General features: G+C 34.3%; 1 protein-coding gene across 1 annotated transcript in view; it reads right to left on the bottom strand.

The window, feature by feature from the left end:
* Positions 1-19,035, bottom strand: part of LOC127426644 (A disintegrin and metalloproteinase with thrombospondin motifs 14) — an 83,083-nt gene that overhangs the window by 20,179 nt on the left and 43,869 nt on the right. Inside the window, exons 7-8 of the mRNA XM_051673582.1 lie at positions 8,272-8,377; positions 1,152-1,295 (exon numbers count right to left, since the gene is read on the bottom strand). Of these exons, the coding sequence (XP_051529542.1) occupies positions 1,152-1,295; positions 8,272-8,377 (250 nt within the window). The remainder of the gene's footprint in view (positions 1-1,151; positions 1,296-8,271; positions 8,378-19,035) is intronic.

Here is a 19,035-nt window from a genome sequence, read left to right as displayed (position 1 = left end):
AGCTCTCAAATCGTATTCAATTCAAATGACACCTTAAGACACGTCTTGATGTGCCATATTTGAATTGAATGCAAAAGCGAATAAAATTTGAGAATTATAGTAGAGAGGAAGATTTTCAGAGAATAAAGACTTAAATTGTCGTTTCTCACATAAAACTATTGTATGACTTCAGCAGACTTGGAAAACTAGTTGTATGGACCATTTTTACGATACTTTTATGGTGTTGTTTTATTGTTGTATTTTTAAGTTTTAGAGCAGCAGTCTACATTATAAAAAAGGTCAGTCTGGACACTGATTTTGTGTTCTACAGATGAAAGACATTTATAAAGGTTTGGAATGACATTAAGGGCCAATTTTGAGAGCATTAAGCACAGCACTATGCCATAAGTCATGAGCACAAAGTCAGTGGGCATGCCCATGTAGTTTTGGTATTTTCATGTAATCATGCGCTAAGTCTAGGCGTAAGTGGGTTTGGCGAAATCGCGCACGCAACACGCAAATGGGCTGTATCAAGAGCAATTTAATTCTGAGGTTCTTCTCTGGTTATTGCACTGTCTGCATCCTATTATAACAGCTACAACAGTGATCGTCAGGGATATCAATCATAATTTAATGTTCCACTATGTTTCCAGAGTTTGGACATGAAATGTATCACCACCTGTTGGTGGAATCTCCAAACTGCAAATGCAGGAACTAAATTTGGACTTTGTGCTGAAATAGACATGCATGTGAAACATCTAAGTGCAACGACCTATTTCTCAGGAAAATAGCAAATTGCACTTTGCGCCACTTCATTAACATAAGATACAACCACAGTTTGCGTGCATACACCCATAGATAGCGCAAATACTCCCACACACACCCACTTGCGCTTTGCACAGGAATGAAAATTCCACTTACAATTAGCACACTTACGAAAATTACATACGACATTGCGCACGGTCGTAGCGTGTAGCACTGTGCTTTGTGCACACACCAAAATAGAGCCCTAAGGGTGAATAAACGATGACAAAATTCAAAAATTTGTGTGACGTATTCATTACTTTGTCTATAGCAATCATGTTACTCATTTTAAATGTTTTCAGTTTGCTTTAAACTCTCCAATCCTCTTTTGTGATGAAGTGAGAGTTTCAGCAGATATACACACTTACTGGATGTATCGGTTGAGTTCCTGTTTGCTGCATCGGGACCAGTGATACCGGTGAAAAGCGGCCTGCACCAGTGGAGCCATTATACTGCCCATACTGGTTTCATCTGAACATCTGTTCCCCTGACCGTCATGTTCCATACCCAACCTGAAACATTCAACACGTTCAACACACGTTTAACGTCAACCTTTCACCATCCAGTCAGACATTATTTCTCATTAAAAATGTAACTCTGAAAAACATCAGACAATGGTTTGCGAGTGGTGCTCCGCACGTTAACTACTTTAAGTTGTGAAAAGCGTTTTGGCACAAAATATCCACAAAATACACATGAATGTTTGCATTGTACTTCACATCTCAATTTAAGAGGTGAAATTCATGATCTGGCTGATATGAGTTCAATTGAAGACTTTATTTATTTTGTATTATATTGTACAGCCTCAGTGGACAATGCAAGTAAATCGTAACACTACAATAGTAGGTATATGCACCGCAAACAATAAGACATAGCAAAACGAGGATTCAGTAATGATGGGGATGAAACATACTTTATTAAACATGAATATATATGCAGAAATATGCAATAAACAATTACAATAATAAACTCTTTCTTTAATCGCTTCTTTGGAAGTAAAGTTATAATAGAGAGATAGTTACACGATAAACAAATTAATATTACTGATCTGTGAAATCTGTACATTACAAACAACTTGAGATGAGCATACATTCTTGGGAACTACCAAAGTCTTTCTAGCAAGTCAGTCCACTGTCGGGCATCTTTGGAACGCTCTCGGGAGGCTATTTCCAGTCATGCCAGTGCAGCTCCTATCTACTTGAATTGGGAAAGACCGAAATCTCAAAAACGGTTGGTCAAGATTACGATCATAGAACATATTTCAAATCAGCAATACAATTTGACAACACTGGAATCTAAAACTGTGCTTCTTTACCTCATATTATGGTAAAACACGCAATTTTCCCATCTTGTATAGCTGATGCGCATGTGCATTCTAGAGATGATTGACAGGCGATGTCTGTATCTAAAAGGTGATTGGCTCTTTTAACTGTAAGGTGAGACTTCCTTTCTACATCTGTTGACCGTCGGGTGCTAGAGCTTCTTGGTTGGGTGTTCCAATTTCTCCCATTCATTTGAATAGAAAAGTGGCCCATCTCTGCTAAATAATCTCTAGATCTACCTTGTTCGCTTCCCATTTCCCCAACACTCACACGACACGCCGGAACTTCTTTCTGAGTTTACGGACATGATGTAAACATGCAAGGATGAATGACGCATGCCTGCAATTTAGCGGCAAATCCGACCCGACAGCTCGAAATAAAAATCATTATTGTAGGCTTACCGAAGTGAATCGGGGTCAGGGTTTTGAACGTTAGATTTTTTTCGTACTCACTCAATAATTAACTTTTGTTAATTGTAACCAAAAAAATCGTACGTAGTGCAGCTTTAAACTATAGTTTCAAAGTAGCTCAGAAAGTCGTGGCTTAAATAAAATCCCACTTTCGCACAGGTAATTACGATCACTTATGATCTTTTCAACATGATTTAAAGGCAGCAACAATGCATGAAAATGCATGTCAAAGTGTTGTTTACATGCTATAAATTAACGTAGAAATGCGCTGCTGTGTGATGCTATAAACTAAACATTATCCTCACAACTTATTGCTTATCTAGACATCGACTGATGATTGGTTTTACCCAATATTTACACTTTCCTGCTTTATCGATTTTTAAAAAAAATATTGAATCTATAAATGGCGCCATCTAGTGGGTGTGTAAATAATAGCGCCAGATTGCCACGTCCAGAAGAAATCTGCACGCACAGAACTTCTCAGAAAACTCTGCAGATTTTCACCTGAATATCAATGCAGAAAATGCGAGAAAATAAAAGCAGACATGTCATTCCGTCTTGAATTCTTCCGATATAATCGCCTAAGACGGCATTACACTACTGCGAGCTCAGCAGGAAATGCCGTGTTTACAGGAAAAAATTACTTTTTATGTTACGTAATATTAACTCACTGTTAATTTTACGTTGCTCATGGTAAAAATAGTGGCCTGTGTCAGTAAGTATTTAAAAACATTAGTAATAGTTCTATTTTGGGGCCTGGGTATCTCAGCAAGTATTAACGCTGACTACCACACCTGGAGTCGCAAGTTCGAATCCAGGGTGTGCTGAGTGACTCCAGCTAGGTCTCCTAAGCAACCAAATTGGCCCGGTTGCTAGGGAGGGTAGAGTCACATGGGGTAACCTCCTCGTGGTCACTATAATGTGGTTCTCACTCTCGGTGGGGCGCGTGGTGAGTTGTGTGTGGATGCCGCGGAGAATAGCGAAGCCTCAACACGTGCTACGTCTCTGCGGTAACGCGCTCAACAAGCCACGTGATAAGTTGTGTGGATTGACGGTCTCAGACGCAGAGGCAACTGAGATTCGTCCTCCGCCACCCGGATTGAGGAGAGTCACTACGCCACCACGAGGATTTAGAGTGCATTGGGAATTGGACATTCCAAATTGGGGAGAAAAGGGTTATAGTTCTGTTTTGATATTATCATGAAGTCTTAAATGCTGGACTCGATGCATTTACCATTTTTACTTTGGTTAGAAAATTCCAGTGAACTAGTGGCTACCACTGTTTAACTGTTTAGGACAGAATTTGATATGAACTATTATGGTTATGTTTGTGTATATTTATGTAAATTAGTATACATATACATTAAAACATTGTTGTGGCGAGCAGGGCGGGGCAGAGCGGCCGGGAAGATAAGTGGTGAATGAGTTCCACCTGTGTGCCACACCGGTCTCGCGTTCCAGTGAGGGGCGAGGGGAATATATTTAAGGAGAGGAGACAGCAGCAGCGATGTGTTTGTGTGTGACTTTGTCTTGAACGTGTCTGCTGAAAAGCAGCACATGCAGTGAATTTTTCGTTTGAAAAGCCTTATTGTGTGACACTGAAAAGTGTTGTGTGAAGCCGGTGCCACCTTCTTCCTTTGCCATCCATGAATTGTTACATTGGTGCCGAAACCTGGGAAGGAGGAAGGATGCGCCGTCAAGGAGTCCTCGCTGCTGACTGAGGATCGTGACGCCAAGGGAGTGCTCGATCCGGTGGCGCTGGAGCACTGCGTCAACCGGCAACCGAAAGGGACGGCTGAGGGGTCCAGTGCCATCGCCTGGCGTCGCGGATGGAAGCGGTACAGTGAGCTGAGGGCCAGTCGACGGTGTCTCCTCGTCTGCCATTGTCTCCTCTCCTTAAATACTCCCGCCACCCCTCACTGGAACACGAGACTGGTGCGCCACACAGGTGGAACTCATTCACCACTTATCTTCCCGGCCTCGCTCTGCCCAGACGCCGCTCTGCCCCGCCCTGCTCCCTGACTTGTGATTTACATATAAATTCTTTATTACAGTTTGCGCCTTAATCTTCATAGTCATTAGTAAATAATGTAAAAAACCTATACACGAATGGAGTTTCACATTGTCTTGAACTACTTTACATTGTGAGAAGCTTTTAGCTTGACCAGAACTTCCCACTATGAGCAGAACATTTATACATGTACTGTAGATTCATGAACGTGACCAGAAAGACAGACAGACTGTTGCTTTAGGATTTAGTTGCACTGGCATGTTGAATCACACTGAGAAACATGAGCTTCCTGCTCACAGCTAATGTAAGTGTTGCCACTGATGACTGCAGCTTTAATATTTGCTGTCTGTCTCCATAAACACAGATGATTCAGAACATTATGAGGACAGACCACAGTAAAGAACGATGATTCATGTGTATTCTCCAAACCTGCTGAGCGGAAAACAGTTACTTATAGTACGAGAGGAAGACTATGAACCTGTGACCCCGACAGGAATCTTAATGCTCAAGCGAGCGGAAAATATGAAACATCTTTTGTAAAGTAACAATGGCTGAGTTCTCCTCTCTAAAGACAGCTGCTGAGCAGCCCATCCTAACATACTTGTTTTCAGCAGTAAACAGTATGCATATGCACTCCTATTTCAGAGTGATAAATGAACCGGAGGTAATTATAGCCTCATTTTTAATATCGACTTGACTCACTGTTTGACCAGACTGTTAAGAGTTAACACAATTTTACACAAAATGGGATTATAAATGCATTTTAAAGTAAATTTCAGTAAGATTTTAAAAATGTTATCAGACATATAATGTCTTTAAGTGTTAAGTGCTGATGTCATTATGACTTTATTTAAAAAAGGATGAGTTATGATGGTAACTGGGTTGACCACTAAAATATAAAAAATGTATATAGAGAGAGAAAAAAATCCTTAATGCTAGCTTATATTTCCATGTTTTTTTTCTCAATCAAAATGTGCTTATTTTGAAACACAGGGATGAAAAAAAATAAAATACTGGATTTTTGCTGATGTGTTTTTGCCGCAAAGGTTGGCATTAGTTATTCACTGTTAAAGTCGTTGTTTACACATACGTTAAAGGAATATTCCAGGTTCAATACAAGTTAAGCTTGACAGCATCTGTGGCATAATGTTGATTAACAAAAAACAAAACACAAATGTGTGTTCCAGTGAGACACTTACAATGGAAGTCAATGGGGTCAATCTGTAAACATTAAAATACTCACTGTTTCAAAAGTATAGACACAAGACATAAACAATATGTGTGTTAACATGATTTTAGTGTGATAAAATCACATACTAACCTTTTCTGTGTTGTTACACGCAATTTTATAACATCGTTGCCATGACGACGTAATGCCATGAACTCTAAAAACGTAAAAATGGCCAAACAAATTATGATTTAGACAAATTTACAGCTCAAATAATACACAAGTTTTAACAGAAGAATTAATATAATTGCTTTTGTAAAATTATAATTGTAACGGGGTTCACGATGGGCAAGGAGGAGGCGGGAACCGTCAGAACAGTCAACATAACTTTAATGACATAAATTAACTTAAAGAAACATAAACACGCAGACACACACAGCGGCCATGTGTGTCTCTCTCTCTCACTCTCTCGAACTGGACCTCTGGCTCGTCTTTATCCCCCTCCCGGCTGATTAGGACAATTCAGCGCCGGGCGTACGTCCTCATGGCCTGGTCACGCCCTCCTCCTCGTCACATTCCTCCACCGCCCGATTCAGGCCGGGGGAACCTTCGCCATGACGTACTCCCCTCCCTTCCTGGAGGGGAGGTGTTGGCCTTCCAGCCATCCTGCTGCCGGCAGGTCTTCCCCGCCTCTCTGGAGCCCTGGGAGAGGGGAGAGGGAAAGAGCGAGGGGGAGAGACAGAGAGAGAGAGAAAAACTCGCTCGCCGCTCCCCGGACATGCTGTCGCCTGGTCCTCAGCTACTCCTCCGCCCTCTGGCGGACAACAGCCGCTCCTCCCCTGGCGGACAGCAGTGAGTCCTCCGACCCCTGGCGGACGGTAATGGCTCCTCCCTTTCCTGGCAGACGGCAGCGGTTCCTCCGCTTCCCAGCGGACGGCAACAGCGAAGACTCCACAACAGCGCATCCCTCCTCCTTCCCAGGTTTCGGCACCAATGTAACGGGGTTCACGATGGGCAAGGAGGAGGCGGGAACCAGCAGAACAGTCAACATAACTTTAATGACATAAATGAACTTAAAGAAACATAAACACACAGACACACACAGCGGCCACGTGTGTCTCTCTCTCTCTCTCTCGAACTGGCACCTCCGGCTCGTCTTTATCCCCCTCCCGGCTGATTAGGACAATTCAGCGCCGGGCGTGTGTCCTCATGGCCCAGTCACGCCCTCCTCCTCGTCACATTCCTCCACCGCCCGATTCAGGCCGGGGGAACCTTCGCCGTGACGTACTCCCCTCCCTTCCTGGAGGGGAGGTGTTGCCCTTCCAGCCATCCTGCTGCCGGCAGGTCTTCCCCGCCTCTCTGGAGCCCTGGGAGAGGGGAGAGGGAAAGAGCGAGGGGGAGAGACAGAGAGAGAGAGAAAAACTCGCTCGCCGCTCCCCGGACATGCTGTCGCCTGGTCCTCAGCTACTCCTCCGCCCTCTGGCGGACAACAGCCGCTCCTCCCCTGGCAGACAGCAGTGAGTCCTCCAACCCCTGGCGGATGGTAATGGCTCCTCCCTTTCCTGGCAGACAGCAGCGGTTCCTCCACTTCCCAGCAGACGGCAACAGCGAAGACTCCACAACAGCGCATCCCTCCTCCTTCCCAGGTTTCGGCACCAATGTAACGGGGTTCACGATGGGCAAGGAGGAGGCGGGAACCAGCAAAACAGTCAACATAACTTTAATGACATAAATGAGAAACATAAACACACAGACACACACAGCGGCCACGTGTGTCTCCTTCTCTCTCTCGAACTGGCACCTCCGGCTCGTCTTTATCCCCCTCTCGGCTGATTAGGACAATTCGGCGCCGGGCGTGCGTCCTCACGGCCCAGCCACGCCCTCCTCCTCGTCACAATAATCTTCACATATCTGCCTTTAAACCCTCTAAAAATGGGCCCCATTGACTTCCATTAAAAGTGCCTCACTGGAACATCAATTTTGGCTTTTTTTTAAAGAAAAGGAGAGACGAGTCGAAATGAATCAACATTTTGCCACAAATGCTGTCGATTGAGCTAAACTTGTACTGAACACAGAATATTCCTTTAAATAAAAGACACAAAACGCACAGTTTTTGCAGAATGACCCAAATGCAAAATAATATTTTTTTCCCAAGATAACTGGATGCCATTCACTTTATTAAACATGCAACATAATGAGGTCATGTGACAATACCATACTACTGTTTGAAGCGTTTATCGTTGCATTCTGCGTACAGTTATCACACGCTTAAAATAATTGTATGCAGTATGCAGTGTCCACAGCACAGTTTTCAGCTAGTACTCGATTCTGAACACAGTACATTCAGCAGTCAATACAGGTAATGCATGTTAGATTACAAATCTAAGTATTATACATTAATGCTATGCAAAGCATGCTAAAGTGTTGCATTTTAAAAAATCTATAATCTATCAATTACATCTTAATATTAAAATCTTCATAGCAGTAAGCACCATCACAGTTGTCAATAAAAACAATCTTACAATGCTTGAAATATGCTGACTTGAAAAATCGTTAAAAAAAGTAGCATAAACCTACACATGTCCGGTCTCGTGCGCCACCACAAATGCAGAGGAGAAGCCGTCTTCATGGTTGAGCGTGCAGCTGCGCAGCGGGTGACACATGCCTGTTACCGGGGCATAACCTGGGTGACAGAGATCAAAGGGAAACAAGGATGAACAGGAATACTGGACATTCTAGACATTAGATCAGAGCCAGGTGAAGCCTTCATTTGGAAGGGAAGTCTAAGCTTACTTCCTGCACTAAGAGCCGGTGGGTCACCATCAATTCAAACAGATGAAGTTTCTCTGATCAAAGCAGACATGAACCCCCAATTCAAGAAACACACAATCTTTCTCAGACGTTTTGACACAAGCACTTCACTCTTCTGCCTGCGTTTAAGAACAAGACTGAACTTTAAACAAGATGTTTCAAAAATGAACTCGTTCTCTGTTTTTCTTGTTGTATTGGGCAAGAAACATGACTACAGATCTGTTCCAAAACACAGTCAGCTGTCTACCTAGACAGCATTTTAAGTCATCATAGATGTGCTCCCTAAGCAGAGCTGTTGTAAAAGGTAGGCAGCAATATGAAGCTAAAGGTATCTCTATCGCCCCCTTGAGTACTGACGTTCGCTACCGCCACAGTGACGCAAGAACGCACGTTAAGCATGTTCAACAGGACCGTGCGCTGGCAAAGTGTTGGGCAAGCGCTTGCATCTACGTATGTATACTTGCGTTTAGTGGGTTTCTGGCCTAGGATACCTTATTTTGGGCAAATTCTAAAGCCAGAAACATACTTTACATAAGGTGACAAAACAACGCAGATTGATTCATAAACGCTTTCGTGTGAACGGCCCCTGATAAGCTGCCTTAGAAAACATAAGTATGCATTAGGAAAGGCCTATTCAACGGGCGGTCTGTTTAAAATTTTCAGTGGTCCACGTGAGGTTTTCAGGGGCCGTTCACACCGAACACACGTTCATTTGCACGTTCAAAACACATATGTTTTATATATTTAATAAATTAATATTTTATAAGATCGTAGAACTGTTATCATCTGTACATATAAACTTCATCTGAACATACAGTATTCTGGCTAGACCCACATGCCGCAAAGAATTTCTCCATTTGGCTCACTTGTTGGTGAAGTTGAAAAACCCTGCAATAGGAAGTGAGGCAGCTCGGTAGTTTTTGGAACAGAGCTTAAAAATTCCCCAAACATTGTAGTATTCTTCATAATAGAGATGGAGATTTTTTTACAAAGGTGTACGAAGCTAAAGATGCATTTTTAAGGTTAATATTGGTGCATTCACTGAAACAAACATCAATAGAAGCCAGACGCCTGTGTGTGCAGCTTACACTTTAATAGTATTTAGCTTCTTTAGTGCAAAAACGGGCGCTAACCATATAACTTAACCAATCGACGCCTCACAAGCATGAGACACAAGACATAGTGTTTTCTCAGACAAACAAACACCACAAAAGCACAACACAACAACACAACACAGACAGAAAACTACACTCGATCAAGAGATGTGCAGCGCTAGAGCTTAGTTTAGCTTAGCTTAGCCAGGCTGGTTCAGAGGTTAACAGCCAGTCCAGGTTCTGTATAATAAGATATTCATGTTAATTGCATCGCTGGACAGTCTTTGGCATGCAGGTCAAAGCAGAAGATGCAGAATATGAGAAGCTCCCCTGCTGAAAACGTAGCTCAAACCAGCTTAAAGTGGTTTAGCTGGTCTTAAATGGTTTAAAAATGGTTTAGCTGGTCTAACAGCCTGGCCAATTTGGTGTAAGCTTGTCTAGCTGGTCTCCTAGCCTGGCAAAGCTGGTCTTAAGCTGGTCTAGTTGCTGACTAGTGCCCAAGACCTCTCTAAAACCATTAAACCAGACCAGCTTAACCAGCTTGGCCAGGCTGTGACGGGGTCATTCCTATGTTCCCAGGGTCCTATGTTCCCCAGATTTATATGGCACATAATAAACACACGAAAAAGGGTCATATGTTCCCCAGATTTATATGGGAGGAGGGGATGTACTGCCATCATCCGCTCAGGTACCACCAGGACTACCATCGACCCGAGTTTGAGAACGATCCGACCTCGCTTGGTCGAGTTATGCATCTATACGGGTCTGTGTTGGACATTCGGCCGCAGGGGGGCAGGTCCGCAGCTGCCCGGTCGGATGTACCACCATCATTCACTCAGGGACCACCAGGACTACCACTGACCCGAGTCTGGGGCCGATCCGATCTCGTTCGGCCGAGTTATGCATCAATACGGGTCTGTGTTGGACCCTTTTTCATGTGTTCAGTATGTACCATATAAATCTGGGGAACATAGGACCCTGGGATCATAGAACCCTGGGAACATAGAACCCTGGGAACATAGAACCCTGGGAACATAGAACCCTAGGAACATAGAATCCTGGGAACATAGAACCCTAGGAACATAGAACCCTGGGAACATAGGACCCTGGGAACATAGATACGCTCCTGGCTGTGACACCAGCTAACCACCTGTACAGGGAACTATCTCAGGCTGGTTTAAACTGATCTTCTCAGCCGTGTTATGAAGCGCTTAGCTAGCCTGTGGTGTTTTAGTCCCCTTTTGTTGAAGCGTCAATAATAACACCGGTCCAGCATCCTTTGATCACATGTTTAACATTAGTGCATAGTCCCATCGCCCGACAGCCATGCAGGATGATGAGGGTTATTGGATTGCTTACATAACCAGACAAAAAGTCAAACACTTATTTAACCAGGCGCAGGGTTGCATAAGAAAGAAAGCGCTGTTGCTATTCTGTCCCCAGATAAATGCCGTCCAGGAGAGTGCAGCTCTCAACAATAAAGCCATTATGAGCTTTGTGTTGTCAAGCAACAACATACGAAAATAGAGCTGTATTCACAGGGCATTACTGGATCTTTTATTGGAAAAATTATTACAATACTTTCTCATTAAGATGGATAGCACAACATAATACTGTTTTTCCAACATGTTGCCCTCCATAAACAACCAATAACATTCTGTACTTTTCACTAATAGGGTACAAATTGGTGCCCCTTACTATTTTAAAGCCGATTCATGCCGGTTTTTGCCTGTCCCACCTCAGAGGTCTTAAAGGAAGGCCTTCCAGGTTCAATACAAGTTAAGCACAGTTAACAGCATTTGTGGCATACTGTTGATTATACCGTAAAAAAATATTTCGACTCACTCCTCCTTTATTAAAATCTAAAATCTAAAATCTGGGTTAAAGTGCGGCACTTACAATGGAAGTCAATGGGGCCAATCCGTAAAAAATACTCACTGTTTCAAAAGTATAGCCACAAGACGTAAACGATATGTGTGTTAACATGATTTTTAGCATGATAAAATCACTTACTAACCACATCTGTGTAAAGTTATATCTAATATTACAATTTTGTTGCATGACAATGCAACGCAGGTAAACTCTATAAGTGATTTAATCACACTAAAATCATGTTAACATGTATACTGTTTACATTTTGTGGCTATACTTTTGAAACTTTTGTGTATTTAATGTTTATGGACTGGCCCCATTGACTTCCACTGTAAGTGTCTCACTGTAACTGCCTTTTTTGTTGTTGCTCTTAAATAAATACGGGACAACAAAAAAAAATAAATGTTTTGGTAATCAACATTATGCTAAATTTTCAATGCATTGATCAAATATATAGTGTTTACAGTAGCTGTTCCACATTTTACACTCCACCCTGTTAACACATGATTTTCTGCCTGTAAAAGTGGAATATTTCATAAGTCTGGACTTTTTCAACAGCATGGCGAGAAGACATATAAACAATCTCATTCCATTTCTCACTATAAAATTGCACGTGCACCAGTATTTCAACAAGTGTTGACGGCATTCATCAAGTTCTGCAATTCATCCCTGTTACCAAAGTTAGTGAAATAAAAATCATTAAAACAAATATTGTTCTTTTAAATAATGGAAAACATAAGCTTACCAATAATTAACTAACATTTGATTCAAAACCTGCTAGCTTCTACGGAGAAATGTTAGGCCACTGTAAATCTGCGACCCTGTTACTTGCAGTCCTGTTATCTATTTCCGCATTTTTTTTTAAATATTAAAAAATAAATATTTTTATGTATTATTATCTGCTTAATCATTAATTAATATTATAACAATAAAATAATAATAATTATAATAATGTGTTTAAAACAACACAACCAAAGAAATCAAGATATATAATTAATATTATAACAATAAAATAATAATAATTATAACGATGTGTTTAAAAAGAACGCAGCCAAACAAATCAAGATATATAATTAATATTATAACAATAAAATAATAATAATTATAACGATGTGTTTAAAAAGAACGCAACCAAACAAATCAAGATATATAATTAATATTATAACAATAAAATAATAATAATTATAAGGATGTGTTTAAAAAGAACGCAACCAAACAAATCAAGATATGTAATTAATATTATAACAATAAAATAATAATAATTATAACGATGTGTTTAAAAAGAACGCAACCAAACAAATCAAGATATGTGATTAATATTATAACAATAAAATAATAATAATTATAACGATGTGTTTAAAAAGAACGCAACCAAACAAATCAAGATATATAATTAATATTATAACAATAAAATAATAATAATTATAACGATGTGTTTAAAAAGAATGCAGCCAAACAAATCAAGATATGTAATTAATATTATAACAATAAAATAATAATAATTATAACGATGTGTTTAAAAAGAACGCAGCCAAACAAATCAAGATATATAATTAATATTATAACAATAAAATAATAATAATTATAACGATGTGTTTAAAAAGAACGCAACCAAACAAATCAAGATATATAATTAATATTATAACAATAAAATAATAATAATTATAAATAATAATTATAATAATGTGTTTAAAAAGAACGCAACCAAACAAATCAAGATATATAATTAATATTATAACAATAAAATAATAATAATTATAACGATGTGTTTAAAAAGAACGCAACCAAACGAATCAAGATATATAATTAATATTATAACAATAAAATAATAATAATTATAACGATGTGTTTAAAAAGAATGCAGCCAAACAAATCAAGATATGTAATTAATATTATAACAATAAAATAATAATAATTATAACGATGTGTTTAAAAAGAACGCAGCCAAACAAATCAAGATATATAATTAATATTATAACAATAAAATAATAATAATTATAACGATGTGTTTAAAAAGAACGCAACCAAACAAATCAAGATATATAATTAATATTATAACAATAAAATAATAATAATTATAAATAATAATTATAATAATGTGTTTAAAAAGAACGCAACCAAACAAATCAAGATATATAATTAATATTATAACAATAAAATAATAATAATTATAACGATGTGTTTAAAAAGAACGCAACCAAACAAATCAAGATATGTAATTAATATTATAACAATAAAATAATAATAATTATAACGATGTGTTTAAAAAGAACGCAGCCAAACAAATCAAGATATGTAATTAATATTATAACAATAAAATAATAATAATTATGACGATGTGTTTAAAAAGAACGCAGCCAAACAAATCAAGATATATAATTAATATTATAACAATAAAATAATAATAATTATAACGATGTGTTTAAAAAGAACGCAGCCAAACAAATCAAGATATATAATTAATATTATAACAATAAAATAATAATAATTATAACGATGTGTTTAAAAAAAACGCAACCAAACAAATCAAGATATATAATTAATATTATAACAATAAAATAATAATAATTATAAATAATAATTATAATAATGTGTTTAAAAAGAACGCAACCAAACAAATCAAGATATATAATTAATATTATAACAATAAAATAATAATAATTATAACGATGTGTTTAAAAAGAACGCAACCAAACAAATCAAGATATATAATTAATATTATAACAATAAAATAATAATAATTATAACGATGTGTTTAAAAAGAATGCAGCCAAACAAATCAAGGAATATAATTAATATTATAACAATAAAATAATAATAATTATAACGATGTGTTTAAAAAGAACGCAACCAAACAAATCAAGATATATAATGAATATTATAACAATAAAATAATAATAATTATAACGATGTGTTTAAAAAGAACGCAACCAAACAAATCAAGATATATAATTAATATTATAACAATAAAATAATAATAATTATAACGATGTGTTTAAAAAGAACGCAGCCAAACAAATCAAGATATATAATTAATATTATAACAATAAAATAATAATAATTATAACGATGTGTTTAAAAAGAACGCAACCAAACAAATCAAGATACATAATTAATATTATAACAATAAAATAATAATAATTATAAATAATAATTATAATAATGTGTTTAAAAAGAACGCAACCAAACAAATCAAGATATATAATTAATATTATAACAATAAAATAATAATAATTATAACGATGTGTTTAAAAAGAACGCAGCCAAACAAATCAAGATATATAATTAATATTATAATAATAATTATAAATAATAATTATAATAATGTGTTTAAAACAACACAACCAAAGAAATAAAGATATATAATTAATATTATAACAATAAAATAATAATAATTATAATGATGTTTTTAAAACAACACAACCAAACAAATCAAGGAATATAATTAATATTATAACAATAAAATAATAATAATTATAACGATGTGTTTAAAAAGAACGCAACCAAACAAATCAAGATATATAATTAATATTATAACAATAAAATAATAATAATTATAAGGATGTGTTTAAAAAGAACGCAACCAAACAAATCAAGATATGTAATTAATATTATAACAATAAAATAATAATAATTATAACGATGTGTTTAAAAAGAACGCAGCCAAACAAATCAAGATATATAATTAATATTATAACAATAAAATAATAATAATTATAATGATGTTTTTAAAACAACACAACCAAACAAATCAAGGAATATAATTAATATTATAACAATAAAATAATAATAATTATAACGATGTGTTTAAAAAGAACGCAACCAAACAAATCAAGATATGTGATTAATATTATAACAATAAAATAATAATAATTATAACGATGTGTTTAAAAAGAACGCAACCAAACAAATCAAGATATATAATTAATATTATAACAATAAAATAATAATAATTATAAATAATAATTATAATAATGTGTTTAAAAAGAACGCAACCAAACAAATCAAGGAATATAATTAATATTATAACAATAAAATAATAATAATTATAACGATGTGTTTAAAAAGAACGCAACCAAACAAATCAAGATATATAATTAATATTATAACAATAAAATAATAATAATTATAACGATGTGTTTAAAAAGAACGCAGCCAAACAAATCAAGATATGTAATTAATATTATAACAATAAAATAATAATAATTATGACGATGTGTTTAAAAAGAACGCAGCCAAACAAATCAAGATATATAATTAATATTATAACAATAAAATAATAATAATTATAACGATGTGTTTAAAAAGAACGCAGCCAAACAAATCAAGATATATAATTAATATTATAACAATAAAATAATAATAATTATAACGATGTGTTTAAAAAGAACGCAACCAAACAAATCAAGATATATAATTAATATTATAACAATAAAATAATAATAATTATAAATAATAATTATAATAATGTGTTTAAAAAGAACGCAACCAAACAAATCAAGATATATAATTAATATTATAACAATAAAATAATAATAATTATAACGATGTGTTTAAAAAGAACGCAACCAAACAAATCAAGATATATAATTAATATTATAACAATAAAATAATAATAATTATAACGATGTGTTTAAAAAGAATGCAGCCAAACAAATCAAGGAATATAATTAATATTATAACAATAAAATAATAATAATTATAACGATGTGTTTAAAAAGAACGCAACCAAACAAATCAAGATATATAATGAATATTATAACAATAAAATAATAATAATTATAACGATGTGTTTAAAAAGAACGCAACCAAACAAATCAAGATATATAATTAATATTATAACAATAAAATAATAATAATTATAACGATGTGTTTAAAAAGAACGCAGCCAAACAAATCAAGATATATAATTAATATTATAACAATAAAATAATAATAATTATAACGATGTGTTTAAAAAGAACGCAGCCAAACAAATCAAGATATATAATTAATATTATAACAATAAAATAATAATAATTATAACGATGTGTTTAAAAAGAACGCAACCAAACAAATCAAGATACATAATTAATATTATAACAATAAAATAATAATAATTATAAATAATAATTATAATAATGTGTTTAAAAAGAACGCAACCAAACAAATCAAGATATATAATTAATATTATAACAATAAAATAATAATAATTATAACGATGTGTTTAAAAAGAACGCAACCAAACAAATCAAGATATATAATTAATATTATAACAATAAAATAATAATAATTATAATAATGTGTTTAAAACAACACAACCAAAGAAATCAAGATATATAATTAATATTATAACAATAAAATAATAATAATTATAATGATGTTTTTAAAACAACACAACCAAACAAATCAAGGAATATAATTAATATTATAACAATAAAATAATAATAATTATAACGATGTGTTTAAAAAGAACGCAACCAAACAAATCAAGATACATAATTAATATTATAACAATAAAATAATAATAATTATAAATAATAATTATAATAATGTGTTTAAAAAGAACGCAACCAAACAAATCAAGATATATAATTAATATTATAACAATAAAATAATAATAATTATAACGATGTGTTTAAAAAGAACGCAACCAAACAAATCAAGATATATAATTAATATTATAACAATAAAATAATAATAATTATAATAATGTGTTTAAAACAACACAACCAAACAAATCAAGATATGTAATTAATATTATAACAATAAAATAATAATAATTATAACGATGTGTTTAAAAAGAACGCAACCAAACAAATCAAGATATGTGATTAATATTATAACAATAAAATAATAATAATTATAACGATGTGTTTAAAAAGAACGCAACCAAACAAATCAAGATATATAATTAATATTATAACAATAAAATAATAATAATTATAACGATGTGTTTAAAAAGAATGCAGCCAAACAAATCAAGATATGTAATTAATATTATAACAATAAAATAATAATAATTATAACGATGTGTTTAAAAAGAACGCAGCCAAACAAATCAAGATATATAATTAATATTATAACAATAAAATAATAATAATTATAACGATGTGTTTAAAAAGAACGCAACCAAACAAATCAAGATATATAATTAATATTATAACAATAAAATAATAATAATTATAAATAATAATTATAATAATGTGTTTAAAAAGAACGCAACCAAACAAATCAAGATATATAATTAATATTATAACAATAAAATAATAATAATTATAACGATGTGTTTAAAAAGAACGCAACCAAACAAATCAAGATATATAATTAATATTATAACAATAAAATAATAATAATTATAACGATGTGTTTAAAAAGAACGCAACCAAACAAATCAAGGAATATAATTAATATTATAACAATAAAATAATAATAATTATAACGATGTGTTTAAAAAGAACACAACCAAACAAATCAAGGTTTTAAACTATGCAGTCCTAAATGTTGGCAACGGGGTTGAAAAAAATAAATAAATAAACCTCACAAAGTGAAAATAAACAGAACATATAATATTTTGTTTGACTTCCTGAGGTGGACAAACAAAATTTTCTCATTGTTTTTAAACTTACACACCAACACAAATTGACTTATTTTATTCAGCCCCACATTTTGATAACAGGGCTGAAAAATAAATAAATAGAAAAATAGAAATAAAAGCAAATAGAAATAATATTTAGCAAACATTTCTGAGGTAGACAAATAACATTTTCTGAAACTTACACACCAACAAAAGTACTTATTTTACTTAAACTGCATGTCGTTTTGACGGCATTCATCAAGCTGTGCAATTCAACACCGTTACCAAAGTTATTTAAAATACAATTTATGAAAACAAATATTATTTGTTAGAATTCTGGACACTATAAGCTCATCAATAATTAAACTAACATGTAATGCCAAACTTGCTCGGCTATACTGAGAGATTACAAGCTAAATCTTCAACCCTGTTAGTTACACATTTTAGCATTTTTATTAAATATTGTATATTTTTATGTAATGTTTAAATTTGTTAGTTATTATTGCTAGAAAATAACACAACCACACAATCAAAAAATATTTTAGCCTATTTTTAAGATTTATGCATTTCAATTTCATAGCAAAATTCTATTTAAAAGTGTAATTTACTAATAGTGTTATTTTATTTTGTCAATTTAATTTGGTGGAATTTTATGAAATGCAAATGCACAAATCTTATAATATATATCAATGTAAACTGTTTTCAGTCCCAAATTTTGGTAACAGGATAGAAAATTGCAAATAGAAAATAAAAACGGCTCATAAAATATTTTATTTGACTTACTGATTTGAAATATGATTTCAATTGGAGAGCCACACTTATTTCAGGTGGTTCAAATGCATTCAGGGCAAGTACGTTAATATAACCGTCTGTCTTTGTTTGGCCTTTGAATCAGGGTTAAATCTTAGGACTAGAGTGAGATGTTTGCCCTCGGGGGTAAAAGGTTGCCGTTTGAATGCTGTAGGAAGCGCCCGCTGTACTGTTATGGGCACAACACAAGCCAGAACC

The sequence above is a fragment of the Myxocyprinus asiaticus genome, chromosome 36 (assembly GCF_019703515.2).
Source record: "Myxocyprinus asiaticus isolate MX2 ecotype Aquarium Trade chromosome 36, UBuf_Myxa_2, whole genome shotgun sequence".
Lineage (NCBI taxonomy): Eukaryota > Metazoa > Chordata > Actinopteri > Cypriniformes > Catostomidae > Myxocyprinus > Myxocyprinus asiaticus.
The sequence above is the reverse complement of the archived record's forward strand: the minus strand, read 5'-3'. Positions and strand labels throughout refer to the sequence as shown.